The sequence below is a fragment of the Magnolia sinica genome, chromosome 14 (assembly GCF_029962835.1).
Source record: "Magnolia sinica isolate HGM2019 chromosome 14, MsV1, whole genome shotgun sequence".
NCBI lineage: Eukaryota > Viridiplantae > Streptophyta > Magnoliopsida > Magnoliales > Magnoliaceae > Magnolia > Magnolia sinica.
In genome coordinates this window covers 50,237,261-50,253,966 of record NC_080586.1, presented here as the reverse complement: position 1 = coordinate 50,253,966, position 16,706 = coordinate 50,237,261, and the positions used below count along the sequence as shown (strand labels likewise).

Genomic DNA, 16,706 nt, shown 5'->3' with positions numbered 1-16,706 from the left:
AATGGATGGATGGTATGGATTTATCACATACATTGTAGTGGGCCCCACTCACCATCCTTGTGTAGGAACTTCCTGCGAAATGCTTTTCAAGAAATCTGCATCTGCGTCTTACCCTGCCCGTCTCTAGCTGGGAAAGGGCAGCAACTTCGATTAGCCATTGTGATGTGTAGGTATTATCCACACCATGCATCTATATTTTTTGTATCAATTTAGGGTATAAACCCAAAAATGAGGTAGATCTAAGGCTCAAGTGGACACAATGGGGATTAAACTCTTACTGTTGAAAACTTCTTAGGGCCACAAAAGTTTTGGATGGAGCTGATATTTGTGTTTTCTCTCCATCTAGGTCTATATATCTTTATAAATAGGTTGGATGGAAAATAAACGTCACGGTAGTACTTAGAAAATTTTCAACGGTGAGAATCATTATCACCGTTGCTTCCTATGGTGTGGTCTACTTAAGCCTTGGATTGCTCATTTAAGAAATTTACGACTGTACGACCCATTTATGGCCCATTTACGAGACCAAGCCCACCTTATTTTACCTTGCAAAAATAAGCCCCAACTGTACGGACGCCTTCCCAAAGGTTGAAAACTGATTAGAAGACGAGCGCTGACGCTCCTCGAACTCCGGGTTATACGAACGGTTCAAAAGAGATCAACGTTACATGGGCCCCATAGTTATGTATTTATTATTTCTTATTTTCACATCTTCATCATAGTATCACATTACATCTTCCCTGTTACACTCTCCTCAACCCCAAGTGCATTCATTTTACGAGAGGACGCGAATGCATTAATGAACGTGAAATCCTGAAGACCTTTCTCTAAAGAATGTGTTACACATCAACGCACTCTTATTCTTTTTCTCGAACACGGATTTCACTGAGTGTTAGGGAGTGATTCGAGTTCGTGGTCAACTACCTTGAAGTTTAAATTCTAGGTAAATTCTTAAGTGTTTACCTAGAAGACCATGGTCAATTTCAAGTGGTCAATATCATGCATTGCTGAGTCAATTTTATGTGACTATCCAATTAGATGAAGTATCATGGTCAATTTCACTCACTTCCTGGTCAATATACTGAATTGATCCGTCAACTTCATGCACTACTTGGTGATTTTCACGCAATTTACTGTCAAATTGAAGTGCATTTATTGTTATACGTTTGTGAATGTTATATATTGATTACATTTGTTGCTTTCTTTGAGCTTATTTGGTTTTCCATAATCCAGGTAAATCGCCATAAAAAAGTAATTATTACATTTTTTTCACTTGTTGGGAAATGAGTGAGTAATTTCACCTAGAAAACCGGTCCGAAAATGTTGACTTAAATCCATGGGCCCACCATAATGTATATAATATATCCGTGTGGTCCATTTGTTTTTTTAGATTATTTAAGGCTTGATCCAAAAAAATTCGGAAGATCTAATGTTCAATTGGCCCACATGAAAGGAAACAATGGATTTAATTTGTCCACTATTGAAAGTTGATTCTTTTACTGGGCCCACATTGAAGTTTATTCACCATCTAACCCGTTCATAGGGTCACATGGACATGGATAAGTGAAAAGTATAAATATAAGCCTGATCTAAATTTTCCAACGGCCTCAACAAGTTTTTAATGGTAGGTATTCAATTCTCATGATTTCGTGTGGTGTGGTCCATTCGACGTTTTGATTTGCCTAATTTTTAGGCTCATGCCTTAAATTCATTTGGCATAATGTATGGATGGTGTGGATAAGCCACACACATTATGTGGGCCCCACAGTTATCTTACAAATCCTCGATTTATGTGCTTAAAAAGTAACTGGTGAAGTCAGCATTGGGAAAGATGTAGGTAGTTACCTTGGTAAATAATGATTACTCATTTACAAGATAATTACACTTGAGCCAGAAAACCAAACAGGCCCTGAAATTGCGAATTGTTATCACTACGATTCAAATTTTCAATAAGAGATTCATTTCACGGTCAATCCCCTTCACTACATGGTCAATTCCACGCATATGTACAATTAATTCCATGCGAATCCCCCTAACTTCACGGTCAATTCCCTTCACTTTATGGTCAATTCCATGCATTTCACTGTCATTTCCCTTCACTTCATGTTCAATTCAATGCATTTCACGGTCAATTCCCTTCACGGTCAATTCCATGCATTTCACAGTCAATTCCCTTCACTTCATGGTCATTTCCATTCATTTCACGGTCAATTCACTTCACCTCACGGTCATTTTCATGCATTTCATGGTCAATTCGCTTCACTTCACGGTCATTTCCCTTCACTTCACAATCATTTCCCTGCATTTCATGGTCAATTCCGGTGATTCCGTTTCATTTCACGGTCATTTCCATGCATTTCACAGTCAATTCCCTTCAATCCACAGTCAATTCCCTTCACTTCATGGTCAATTCTAGTGATTCTGTTTCATTCTACGGTCATTTCCATGCATTTCATGGTCAATTCCCTTCACCTCACGGTCATTTCCATGCATTTCACGGTCAATTCCCTTCACTTTACAGTCAACTCCCCCTTCACTTCATGGTCAGTTCCCTTCACTTCACGATCAATCCCCTTCACTTCACGGTCAATCCAATTCATTTCACAGTCAATCCCCTTCACTTGATGGTCAAATCCATGCATTTCATGATCAATTCTATTCATTTCACGGTCAATCTCCTTCACTTCAGGGTTAATTCCGTGAATTTCACAGTCATTTCCCTTCACTGCACGGTCATGTCCATTCATTTCACGGTCAATTCAATGCACTCCATGGTCATTTCCCTTCATTTCACAGTCAATCCCCTTCACCTCACGATCAATTCCCCCTTCACTTCACCATCATTTTCATGCATTTCATGGTTAATTCCGCCAGTTCCCCTTCACTTCATGGTCAATTCAATTCACCTAGGGCCTGTTTGATTTTCCATCATACATGTAAATCACATACATACTGGTGGGCCCCACATTAATTTTGTAAATATATCTATTTAAGTGTTTAAAAAGTACATTGTCACATCTACATTGGGAAAGATGTGGTAATTACATAGGTAAATAATTATTACTTGTAATTACATGGTAATTACAAGTGAGCCCAAAAATCAAACAGGCCCTTAAGTTCACTTACTTTCCAGTCATTTTCAATCACTTTAGGACCGAGAAGTGAAGTGAAATTCATTGCAAAAAATGCGAACCTCCCCTGCAAGTGAGTAAAATTGACTGTGAAGTGAGTAAAAATCATCGCGAACTGAGTGGTATACATCCCTGTAATTTAAAACTTTACAAATCTGACTGATAAGCCTGTCATATTTGAGCTGGTAATCATGTGAATACTAAACGAGTTATACTATTGTGTTCATTTTCAGGAAATGGCTTCGGTAATTACCCTATGCTCATATGGTGGGGAGTTAGTTTGCAAAAATGACCGTTATACGTACAAGGGTGGAGAATCGAAAACTACAGCTATATGTATTGACATTCCATATGAACAGCTTCTATCGAAAATGTACAAAATTATGAAGAGTAGACCTGAGGATTACGATATAAGGTTGAGGGTATTGTATCCTTGCACAAACTAATCAGTCCCTCTAGCTGTAATTGAAGACAATGACGATGTGAGAATGTTCTTGAAAGCACAGCTGAAGCACCCGGATCACTACATCCCTTTATTCATCGAGACAATGTAGCGTGTTAATGACACCCCAGCACTAGGAAGTTTTGGTGAGGAACGTATCTTCAATTACGAATATAAGTGTTCACCTTCACAAGTTTCTCTAAGCAACACTCCGGTACCCGTGCTGGCTCATAATCAAACTTGATGACAAGTCAAGGTCATACATCAAACTTTATGACAAGTCTAGTGAGGGTGTCAGCTGACGTGAACCTCAAACCTGAAAATATGGCAACACCTTCATTTACGAGAGTAGATTTTCCCTCAACGTCCAATATTGGAAATGTGAGTGGAAGTGACATTCCATTGCCTGAGCAGGGTTGATCATTAGAGTTCACCACCAGGCTTCCCATCGTGCCTTTTGAAGATGCTGGTTTCACCAATGCGGACCTGTCACTGTATTTATGTCCCCTTGATGACCTGATTGATATAGCTGTTGGCCAAACGTTCAAGGACAAGAGCCGGTATAAGTATATTTTGAGCCAATTTGCAATCCGCAACAACTTTCAATACAAGGTGCTGTATTCCACATCTAAGAACTTCACCGTGGCGGGTATGGAAGATAAGTGTGAATGGAGGGTACACGCATCTAGGGTGAATGATGCGGGGATATTCAAGATTAAGACCTACAAGTCCATACATACTTGTGGAATGTCATGGATGAAGAACAATCATCGGCAAGCAAGCAGTAAGCTGGCCAGTGAACTGGTTGTCAATTGCATTAAGCAGTGCATGGGGTTAAGGCCGAAGGACATAATATTCGCAATACAAGAAAAGTATAATATTCTTATTAGCTATAGTAAGGCATAGTGCACTAAAGAGATTGCAATCGATTGTGTAATGGGGTCTTATGAAGACTCTTATAAAGAACTCTTGATGTACTTGCATGAGTTGAGAATCGCGAACCTGGGGACTTTGACTTCTCTGCTTGTGAATCAACAGACGATGAGGTTTGAGAGATGTTTTGTTGCGCTCGAACAGTGTGTCAGAAGTTTTCAAACATCTCTGCGAAGGGTCTTGGCCGTTGATGGGACGCATTTAAAAGGTAAGTACAAGGGTATTCTATTTATTGCTACGACATTGGATGATGACAATCATATCTTTCCAGTTGCTTTTGGTATCGGAGAATCAAAGAATAGCAGTAATTGGAACTGGTTCCTTACATACATCAGCGATTTGTTAGGGAATTTACCTGGTCTTGTTATCATATCAGACCGTCATAAAGGTCTAATGAAAGAAGTTCCACAGGTCTTCCAGGCAGCAACCCATGGGTACTGCGCGTACCATATATACCGAAACTTGGTGGATACATTCAAAGACAAGTCATTAGAAATCTACTACTGGCAGGCTGTAAAGACTTGTAGGAGGGCTGAGTTCGATAAATTAATGCATGATATCGAACTTGCCAACCCCCCGGTACATGCATGGCTGAGGGAAATAGGTTATGAAAAGTGGGCATCTTCGCATTTTTTAGGAAAAAGATTCAATTTGGTGACTACAAACATAGTTGAGTGTGTTAACGCTCTATTCAAAGAAGTACAAGAATATCCGGTAACTATGCTAATAGAGACGGTCAGATTGAAAATTCAAGTGATGTTCTATAAAAGAAGAGAATTAGCTTCATCATTCGTTGGACCGTTGACACCATGGGCTAAGAAGCAAATAAAGGATCTCAAACCGAAGGCACGAGATGTTCGTTGCATTTCCCGGGATGAATACTATATTGTGGGAGATTACAATGATACCGTCAAGCTCAATGAGCTTTCATGTACATGTCGCGAGTTTGAAGTAAAGGGTTTGCCTTGTTTTCATGTTATTTCAACATGTATAAACTATAATATTCCTCATTACTTGTATTGCTCCCCGTGGTACATGGTGAGAAATTATCAGATCACGTATGAAAATTTCGTGTACCCAATACGGGACAAAAGTCAATGGAAAATTTCTCCTGCATTCAAGGAGTATTGTTCAAGAATCTGGCCCCCGCTACAGATGAGGTCAGCTGGAAGACCAAAGAAGGTATGGATCCTTTCTCGGGAAGAGGAACGAACAACAAAAATATGCGAACGTTTTAAACAAACAGGGCATAATCATCGGAGTTGCAAATTTCTAATACCTTCAAAATAATGTAATTTGAAGAGTATTTTTTTGTAATACGACTGTGAATGTTGTATATTGAATACATCTTTTACTTTCTTTGAAATTGTTAGAGTAATTGAATACACTCCACGGTCATTTTCCTTCACTTCACACTCATTTCCATGCATATCACGGTCGTTCCCGGTGATTCCGTATTTATTCACGGTCATTTTGGCGCATTTCACCGTCCAATCGCCTCACTTCACGGTCATTTCCATGTATATCATGGTCATTCCCACCTATTCTGTGTTGATTCACGGTCATTTCAACGCATTTCACGGTCATGCCCCTTCATTTCACAGTCATTTTCGTGCATTTCACGGTCCAATTGCCTCACTTCACAGTCATTTCCATGTATACCACGGTCATTCCCGCCTATTCCATGTTGATTCATGGTCATTTCGACGCATTTCACAGTCATGCCCCTTCACTTCATGGTCATTTTCCACACATTTCACCATCCAATTGCTGCACTTCACGGTCATTTCCATGCATATCACGGTCATTCCCGCCTATTCCGTGTTGATTCACGGTCATTTCGACGCATTTCACGGTCATGCCCCTTCACTTCACGGTCATTTCCGCGCATTTCACGGTCCAATCGCCTCACTTCACGGTCATTTCCATGCATACCATGGTCATTCCCGCCTATTCCGTGTTAATTCACGGTCATTCCGGCACATTTCACGGTCATGCACCTTCACTTCACGGTCATTCCCACCTATTCTGTGATTGTTGTATGATCTGAAGGAACAACAAGCATGGTTACTGGTTATCTTGTAAACAGTTAGGGCCTGATTGGCCAATGGTATTAAGTTGTGTTAAATGAGATAGCATTACTAATCACACATTGAATATGGAATGGCATGTTTGGAAGGAGTGTGAGATGGGATTAAAATTAACTTTATTGGCTTTGGAAAATGAGCCTATCCCACAGATGATAAATTGTTACTTCAGCCATGTTCAATTCAAATGTAATGTAAAAGTAAATCCTAGGATTTACTTTTTAATGTATACATTCCAAACTTGGTGTTCAAAAACATGGGATGGACTCAATTCAGGGACAATACCTTATACATGCATTTATTGCAAGTTTTACAATTCCAGACACCTTAACCCCACCTAATGTGGCTGACCAAACAGGCCCTTAGAGGTCAATTAAAATGCATAAGTTCAGTTAAATTACATACTTTGGAGAGAGGGAAAGAGGCATGAGTTAAAATTCAGGTAACCGTTGCATGGAAGTCGGGTTCATTTCAAGCTCATCTTGAAACTAGCCCAAGTGCTCCCCTGTATCCCTCAACATGAATCGTAACTGATATTGGGCTAACAACTCAATCAAAACTTAGATAGTGAATTTCAATGCACCATCGGATTGACTTGCAAATAGTATTATAAAGTGGAATGACCAAATAGTATTACGATTCATGTGGAAGTTGTGTTCATAATGTGCTTCTTCTAGTCTCTTAAGTTGAAATTGCATTCAGTGCTTTTGAGTTAGGACTAAAAATAAATGAAACTGCAATTTGTGGCACTTCCTCATTATGAATATGCTTGCTAGGAAACGTCATTCATCATCATCATCATCATTTCAGCCTCATCCCTATTAACTGGGGTCCGCCACATGAATCATGTTCCCTCATTCCAAGTCAAGCCATAAGATGCTCTACATGTTATGGGGGTGAAGGATCATACAAAGATGTCACATTGTAAGATTTGAGGTCATTAGTTGAAGGTTGGTTGGTTCAGAACATTATTCTACAAATTTGGAGAATGAACAGAACTAGAATCAAATAACCTGCTGAAAGGAACATGTCCTAGAACTTTGTAATGACCACAACTAGTAGTCATGCTGAATAATGATGTCACTTCTAAGGGCAATTAGTTTTAGAAGATCATATTCATGCTACAACTCAAGCTAAACTAAGAAACTAATCCCAGCATGAAGCATCAATGCAATAAAACTCCTTTTTGTCACCTAACTGTCAACCAACCAAATCAGTCAAGCCATTGGAATGTTGTCTATGTAATGAAGGACCATTGGAATGTTGTCTAAACCCCTGATGTTGTTAAACCCTGTCTCCCCCAAAAACCCTAACCTTAAACCTCCTAAACTATAAAACCTTATTATTGCCAAGTCCCCAACATTTCTCCATCCTCTAATCCACAATCCCAAACCTTAGATTGATAGAGGTTTCAATTGAGTTCTCTTCTGATTCTAAATCACTACCGTCTCCTCCCCCTTCATGCAAATAGAGATTCTCAGTTGGAAGATGGTGGCCGGCCTCCTCCACCAGATGATGAAACTGGCCCTTCTTTATTGATGAAAATGATGTCTCCAAATTGGCATGGAAATAAGAAGCTCAAGTGGGCCACATGATAGAAAACAGTGGAGATTGAATGCCATCACAATGAAAAACAACCCAACTCATTGGATGGTTACCCGACCCGATTGACCCCATTTTTTTGAAATTTACGCAAATGGGGTCGACCGGGTAAGTGTCCAGGGAGTTGGGGTCGACCAGGTATGACCCGGTCAACCTCGACTGTTATCCATTGTGTAAGCATTCAATCTCCACTATTTTCTATTATGTGTCACATTGAGCTTTGGATCTACTTCATTTTTGGGTACATGAGAGTGAAATAAAGGGAATTGACCGTGAAATGCATTGAATTGGCCATGAAGTAAAGCGAAATGACCGTGAAATGAAGCGAATTGATTCCTTAACCACTCTACCATAACATTCTGTAGCTAAGCTTAGAGTCTTTGGCTTCCGTGTTGATTCACGGTCATTTCCACGCATTTCACGGTCAATTCCCTTCACTTCACAGTCATTTCCACGCATTTCACGGTCAATTCCCTTCACTTCACAGTCATTTCCACGCATTTCACGGTCAATTCCCTTCAATTCATGGTCATTTCCATGCATTTCACGGTTATTCCAAATAATTTCGTGTTGATTCATGGTCATTTCCAAGAACTTCACGGTCAATTCCCTTCACTTCACGGTCATTTCTGTGCATTTCACAGTCAATTTTCTTCAATTTATGGTCATTTCCATGCATTTCATGGTCATTCCAAACAATTCCGTGTTGATTCACGGTCATTTCCACGCATTTCACGGTCAATTCCCTTCACTTCACGGTCATTTCCATGCATGTCACGGTCATTTCGCCATAATTCATGGTCATTTCCATGTTTTTTTTTCGGTCATTCCAAACAATTCCGTGTTGATTCACGGTCATTTCCACACATTTCACGGTCAATTCCCTTCACTTCACGGTCATTTCCATGCATTTCATGGTCAATTCCCTTCAATTCATGGTCATTTCCATGCATTTCACAGTTATTCCAAACAATTCCGTGTTGATTCACAGTCATTTCCAATGGCCCCTCACATCCAGAAAGAGTGACAACATTTCACGGTCAATCCCGGCGAGTGACAACATTCCTCAGAAGATCCACAAAGTATTCTTTTGGGACACCTCCATAGTTTAGTAGTGAAATTAATGTCTTATTTAAGTACGTTTTCCATGCATTTCATGGTCATTTCCCTTCACTTCACGGTCAATCCCGGCAATTTCGTTTCTCATTTCACTCTGGAGTGGGAACTCAATGTATATATTGTCCCCAGATGTGATATTGGCATGTGGGAGTCTACATGTGAGACTAAAATCGAAAATGATGTGGACCAATAAAAGCAGTTAGCATTGAAATTTCCTTTACCTTCAACACAAATGATCTACACTCAATTATAAATTGCTTTATAAGGAACTTATATATTAATCGGGTTCGTGTTGGCTCAGGCAACCCGAGACCTCAACCCGAGCCCAACCCAAGTTTTATCGAGTTAGTGTTTGTATGGCCCGACCGCAAGATCAACTCCTGATCCAATGATATATGGCTACATTTTTCTCTAACACATATCTATAAAAATTAAATCGTATCAGCCCTCAAACTAATCTATCCATCATGAAGGAAAGAAAATTTAATAATAGAAACCAACTTAATGACTCCAAAAACCCACATGCATAGGCTGTGGTGACTTTGAGTAGCCTCCATTGGTAGGATCCGTAGACCCAATTTCGTATATTGAACCTGTTATGTCCATAGATCATTCCAGGGCTGAAATAGTGATGCAATGATGAATGTGAAGAGGTCGATCACCGTCTTTCTCAATGGGATAGCCTTTTTCGAATTCACAGAGCTTCTCTTGAGTCGTCACTGAGATACATTGAATCCACAAGGGAAAATAAGAAAATAGAACAATATTACATATGCCGAGCTATGTCTTGTTCTAAAGAAGGGAAGAGAGAACAAGTTTCTTAAAAATTAGCTCCTAGACCAATCACTAAAATTGGTTGTTCTGTAAGACTTGAGGTTAGAAGTGAAACTAAGAATAGATGGGTTCGGACAAAGTTCATTGAAAAACAGAATCATATCTTGACAGATGCAGAGGTCGATTATGAAATGTCGAAGTTCGTTCGGTAGAATGAATTAGGATGTCTTTTCAAAAGGTTTATAAATGTGGCAATGAAGTTGGGAACCCATTATTGCATTTGCTATGGAAACAAATGATTCAAGTGCAGTAAGGAGCTTGCTATCAGTGAGTAGAGTGGGGGAAGATGACAAAAATGAAGTCCTAAACTTATTACTGAGGGAGAGTAGCGGAGAGGTGACTGAGGTGGCCGTTATCATTTCTATCGTTGGAATGGGGGGATTGGGGAAGACCACCCTTACTCAGCTCACCTACAATAATGAGAAAGTCAAGGGACATTTCGAAATGAGAATGTGGGTGTGTGTTTCTGATGATTTTTTCTGTGAATTGCATTACAAAATCAATCATAGAATCTGCAACCAACTCTACTTGTGAGCTGCTAGACTTGGATCCATTGCAACCTCACCTCCGTGAAATGTTGCAAGGAAAAGGATTCTTGCTTGTTCTACATGGTTTCCACGCAATTTATTTCATCATTTGAGATGCCTACGGACATTAGAATTGAGTTACATTCCCATTAGGGAATTGCTTCGAGTTGTAGGACAATTGAAACACTTGAGATATCTTGATTTGTGTTGTACAAATATAGTGGAGCTACCAGAGGAAGTGAGTAATTGTAGAAATTTACAGACCTTGAGACTCACTTACTGTGAGAAGCTACATGGCACCTACAGAAACTGACTTTAAACATCAGTAATGAAGGGAAGTTATCTGGACAACCCTTACCTATCGTTCCCAACCTTAACCATTTGGTGAAATTTTTTTAAGTACTAAGCTGACATCATTCCCTAGTGGTTGGTTGGGAAAACATAAAGCCCTCCAAACTCTGGAGATTTGGGAATGTCCTAACTTGAGGTCTCCACCTGAGATTTGTATCTGCTTCATTCTTGTGGTGTGGAAAGAAAAATTTATCTAGAAGTACTATCAGCCCACACCATAAATAACATGAAGAAAAGGAGATTTCATTTTCATTGCATAATGAGAAACTAAACTTAGGCAATACATATCATGAAGTCCCTGTAGGGAGAAGATGACACCATGCTAGTGATGGGGCCACAAAAAGGGGCGGCATGAGGGCTTACTGGTCCTCAGAGTCAGGCGAAAGAGGGGACGATCCCTCTTTCTATACACAGCACAAGACTGCTTTTACTGCGCAGTAGAGCTTCTTGCCAAGCTTCTCTTGTCTCTCCATCCTTGCATCAAGCGATTGGTAGAGCTCCCGTATTTCCTATAAGGCAAGAGGTGTCTCGTTTGCCCTTTCCTTTTTGGATTCCTCTTCCCCATCACCACCTTCTTCTTCTTCATCGCTCTCCTCTTCTTCTTCCTCTACGATCTCATCCACATGTTTTTCGAGCCTCAACATCTTGAGTTTCGGGTCAATATTCATATGGTTGATCGTAGTTTCGTCGATGAATTTCATGGGCTCGGGGTTCCCAGTGGATCCCTTGATCGCGTACTTGCAGGCCATACTACAGATTAAGCAACCAAATGGAAGCGCTGCATTTCCTCGAGGCGATGTCGTTGCCTTTACTATTTGGGTAAGCACAATGGTGGGGAGACATACTTGTGCTCCCTGGCCAACTTGGTAGAGGAGCTCTATCATGAAACGGGTGCACTCATTCCGGTTGCTTGTCCTTGGATACAGGTTATACATACAAATGTGGTGGAGTAGTCGATATGGGAAGAGTAGGTCAGAAGCAGCCACGCTATTGCCACGCTTCCACTCAACCAGCTTCCCACACAGGTGCATAATTCGCTCATCCCTATCCTCTTTCTTCTTCATATTTCTCACATTAATATGCACTTTCCCTAGAGGAGCGCCGAGGAACTTGGAGATGACTTGTATGTTAACACAGACCGTCTGCCTGCTAAAACGGATGTCGAACCCTAACGGGTTCATACTTGCCTTACAAATTACAGAGTAGAAGGACCTTACCAAGCCTGCATCAGAGTGGTAGTACCATCAAACATGTGTGCCCAATCATTATGCAAGAGGCAGTCGAGTAACTCGAACTCGCCAAAGAACTTGTCTTCGACGGAGACCTCAAACACGACTTTTCGATTTCGAAATTTCACTATGTCCACCTCGGGGTGTGTGGGAGGAGCCATATTTTCATTTTCATCGTGATTCCTCTTCGCGGCCCTCTCACAGCTTGGACCCACGGTGCTAGGAGTCATTGCTAGCTGCAGCTCACTCTCCCCTCACGGTCGCCTAGCCCGGCTCGACCCCATCTCTTCAGGAGCCGCCCTCTGCTTTCCCATGAGGGCAAGCATCAGTGAAAAGGAGAAGAACGAGACGATAGCTCCAAGAAGGGCCATTTTCTTACAAACTAAAGGGTGAATGGTGTAAGGGTTGAAGCTTGGATAGAGGTATGCTTTTAGAAGATTTGAGGATTTGGGGAAATGCTAATTTGATGATTTCAAAATTTATAGGGTTTAGGGATTAGAGGATTTCGAAATTTGTAGGAGTTGGGGATTTGATGATTTCGAAATTTGTAGGTTTAGGGATTAGAGGATTTTGAAATGAAGACCTCCGTAGTATCCCATTCTCGGCTCCCAGCGTCCATACACCAGATTTCGATCCTGGGATGCTACAAGGAGGATTTTTTTATTTTTTATTTTTTTAACTCGCAATAAGCATAACCACAAGATTACCCAATTCACAAAGGCAACATCATCATCACATATCCACTAATATAATCATTGAGTACAATGCTAAAAGGAAATACCATGCTTTGTCAGACAAAACCAGTACAATTATATCCAAAATGAGTTCATATCATTCATACAATGAATAATAAAGTACAAAATTAATACATCCCAAAAGAGAACAAAAAATATACCTTTGCTTCAAACCCACATAGAGTTATGTGGTGGCTTAAAGTCACCATCTTCGTCCTCATTAGGGTGGCCATAGTACCATTATTCCATGTATTAGTAGTACTTTATGCAAGTCACAGTAGAATGATACCAGCTCATGTACTATCACCTATTGTTGGTATTCATCTTCTTTGAATTGGATCAATTAGTTGGGATTTGTGGGTACTGCATAATTATTATCGTATAATGCATAAGCATGAATTTCTATTATCTTCCATACTAGCATATGTAAATAAATTTCTATTACATTTGGATTTCTCTAGTTACCTGTTTGGTGTTCTAAGAATTCTAAGACTTAAAAGCATAACATGCAACTTTTGTGTTGCACTGTTCTCATATTAATTCCCCTTGTTGTCTCTCAGTTTCTTGTCTAACTTCTTATAAAATAGTTTCTCTAGCCAACGAGCAGTTACTACTGCATTATGGTGCAATTTCCTTGTCTTCTCTCTGAAATTTGGTGTATGGCGGGTGACTTCAAGCCATGTTATTTTTGCAGAAGTTGTACATTCAGTTGTAAATTTTGCAGAATTAGCTCCAGGTAATGCAGATTTTGCAAACCAGCACGGAATTGTTTTGAATGACCGTGAAATGCGTGGAAATGACAGTGAATTGAAACGAAATGATCGTGAAATGCATGGAAATGACTGTGAAGTGAAGGGAATTGACTGTGAAATGCGTGGAAATGACCGTGAATCAACACGAAATTGTTTGGAATGACCGTGAAAAGCATGGAAATGACCATGAATTATGGCGAAATGACCATGAAATGCATGGAAATGACCATGAAGTGAAGGGAAATGACCGTGAATCAACACGGAATTGATTGGAATGACCGTGAAATACATGGAAATGACCATGAATTATGGCAAAATGACCGTGAAATGCATGGAAATGACCGTGAAGTGAATGGAATTGACTGTGAAATGCGTGGAAATGACTGTGATCAGCACGGAATTGTTTGGAATGACCGTGAAATGCATGGAAATGACCGTGAAATGCATGGAAATGACCGTGAAATGCATGGAAGTGACCGTGAAGTGAAGTGAATTGATTGTGAAATGCATGGAAATGACCGTGAATCAAAACGGAATCGCTGGGATTGACTGTGAAATGCACACATTTCACGGTCCAATCGCTTCACTTCACGGTCATTTTCATGCATACCATTGTCATTCCCCCCTATTCCGTGTTGATTGACGGTCATTTCGGTGGATTTCATGGTCATGCCCCTTCACATCACGGTCATTTCTTCACATTTCACGGTCCAATCGCTTCACTTCATGGTCATTTCCATGCATATCACGGTCATTCCCGCCTATTCTGTGTTGATTCATGGTCATGCCCCTTCACTTGACGGTCATTTCCGCACATTTCACGGTCAATTGCCTCACTTCACGGTCATTTCCATGCATACCACGGTCATTCTAGCCTATTCAATGTTGATTCGCTGTCATTTCGGCGCATTTCACGGTCATGCCCCTTCACTTCACGGTCATTTCTGCGCATTTCGCTGTACAATCACCTTGCTTCACGGTCATGTCCATGCATATCACGGTCATTCCCGCCTATTCCGTGTTGATTCATGGTCATTTCGACGTATTTCACGGTCATGCCCCTTCACTTCACAGTCATTTCCATGCATTTCACGGTCAATCGCTTCACTTCACGGTCATTTCCATGCATATCACGGTCATTCCCGCCTATTCCGTGTTGATTCATGGTCATTTCGGCGCATTTCACGGTCATGCCCCTTCACTTCACGGTCATTTCCGCACATTTTGCGGTACAATCGCCTCACTTCACGGTCATTTCCATGCATATCACGGTCATTCCCGCCTATTCCGTGTTGATTCACGGTCATTTCGGCGCATTTCACGGTCATGCCCCTTCACTTCATGGTCATTTCCACGCATTTCACGGTACAATCGCCTCACTTCATGGTCATTTTCATGCATATCACGGTCATTCCCGCCTATTCCGTGTTGATTCACGGTCATTTCGGCGCATTTCACGGTCATGCCCCTTCACTTCACGGTCATTTTCGCACATTTCACGGTCCAATCGCTTCACTTCATGGTCATTTCCATACATATCACGGTCATTCTCGCCTATTCCGTGTTACTTCATGGTCATTTCGGTGCATTTCACGGTCATGCCCCTTCACTTCACGGTCATTTCAGCGCATATCATGGTCATTCCCGCCTATTCCATGTTGATTCACGGTCATTTCGACGCATTTCACGGTCATGCCTCTTCACTTCATGGTCATTTCCATGCATTTCATGGTCATTCCTGCCTATTCCAGTTTGGCCCACTGAAATTCTAGTTTCTCCTGCTCATTTACATGTTTGCCCTGCTGAAATTTCAAGCCTGGGATGAGGAATGACAGAATTAGCTCTGATTGTGAAGGCCCTATGATTACTCTGAGATGCATGATGAAGGGGTTTAAGAGTGATAAAATGAGAACATCTACACAAAATTGGGTTCTCAAGGCCTATTTTTTAGCCTTATCACTGGCACGCAACGTACCTTGGCTTTTCTATTACTAGAATCCTTAGCCCTAGGCGTGAATTACCTTGTGAGCCTCCCCTTGTAACCTTACTGACCAAAAATGACCCATCTAGGGTTAGTATGGGAGTACAAGTGCCACTAGGGCCATTTACATCAAAACTAGAGTTATATATAACCCCATTTTCTCACACCTCTCAACCTTGCATGAATTTTCCATTTTTTCCTAGGGCATTTCAAAAGGGGAAATAAGGAGAAGAGAAGAGGAAGCTCGGAGAAGTGGGATCCAACCAAGGGGCATTGATCTCCTTTTCCTTCGGAAGACTTCGTGCTGTGACCGGGACTTCTTTCGGGTTCTGTAGGACCACAAACAGGTGAGATCCAACCCTCAACCCAAAAACCTAGACTATTGAAGCCCTTTTTTTCACAATTTTTATGAAAATGTTCCTCAAACGAACATCTCATAAACTTTAAATTTAAAATGGACCATCATCATCATCACTACCATTACCATCATCATCATGAGCGATCCCCGTGGTCACCAAAGTGGGGCCCACCGCGATTGATCGCCTAGTTCAGGACAGTGAGTTGGGATTGAATCGCGGGATCTGCGATTGATCCCCGATCGGGAAAACGAGTTGGGATTGAATCATGGGATCTGCGATTGATCCCTGATCGGGATAGAGACCTGCAATTGAATCGCAGGATCTGCGATTGATCCTTGATCTTGACAGAGAACTGCGATTGAATCGTAGGATCCGCGATTGATCCCCGATCGGGATAGACACCTACGATTGAATCACGAGATCCGCGATTGATCACCGATCGTCCCTCCCCCTTTTAAACCGGCACGTGAGTGGGGTGTTGCAAAACCCCACTCCCTCACTCAAATCTCTCCTTTCCCTCTAGTACTCTCACTCTCTTTACCTCCCTCAACACTCTCAAATCGGAATCCCCAAATCGGAATCCCCAAGCCTTCCTCCATTTCACCTTTCATCTCATTCTCCCTTA

At 41.1% G+C, this 16,706-nt stretch overlaps 1 protein-coding gene across 1 annotated transcript; it reads left to right on the top strand.

The window, feature by feature from the left end:
- Positions 1–4,509: 4,509 nt before the first annotated feature.
- LOC131224963 (uncharacterized) lies at positions 4,510–10,988 on the top strand. The gene is made up of 2 exons (XM_058220398.1): positions 4,510–5,437; positions 10,897–10,988. The coding sequence occupies exons 1-2, from the start codon at positions 4,510–4,512 to the stop codon at positions 10,986–10,988; spliced, it is 1,020 nt and encodes a 339-aa protein (XP_058076381.1).
- The last annotated feature ends 5,718 nt before the right edge of the window (positions 10,989–16,706 follow it).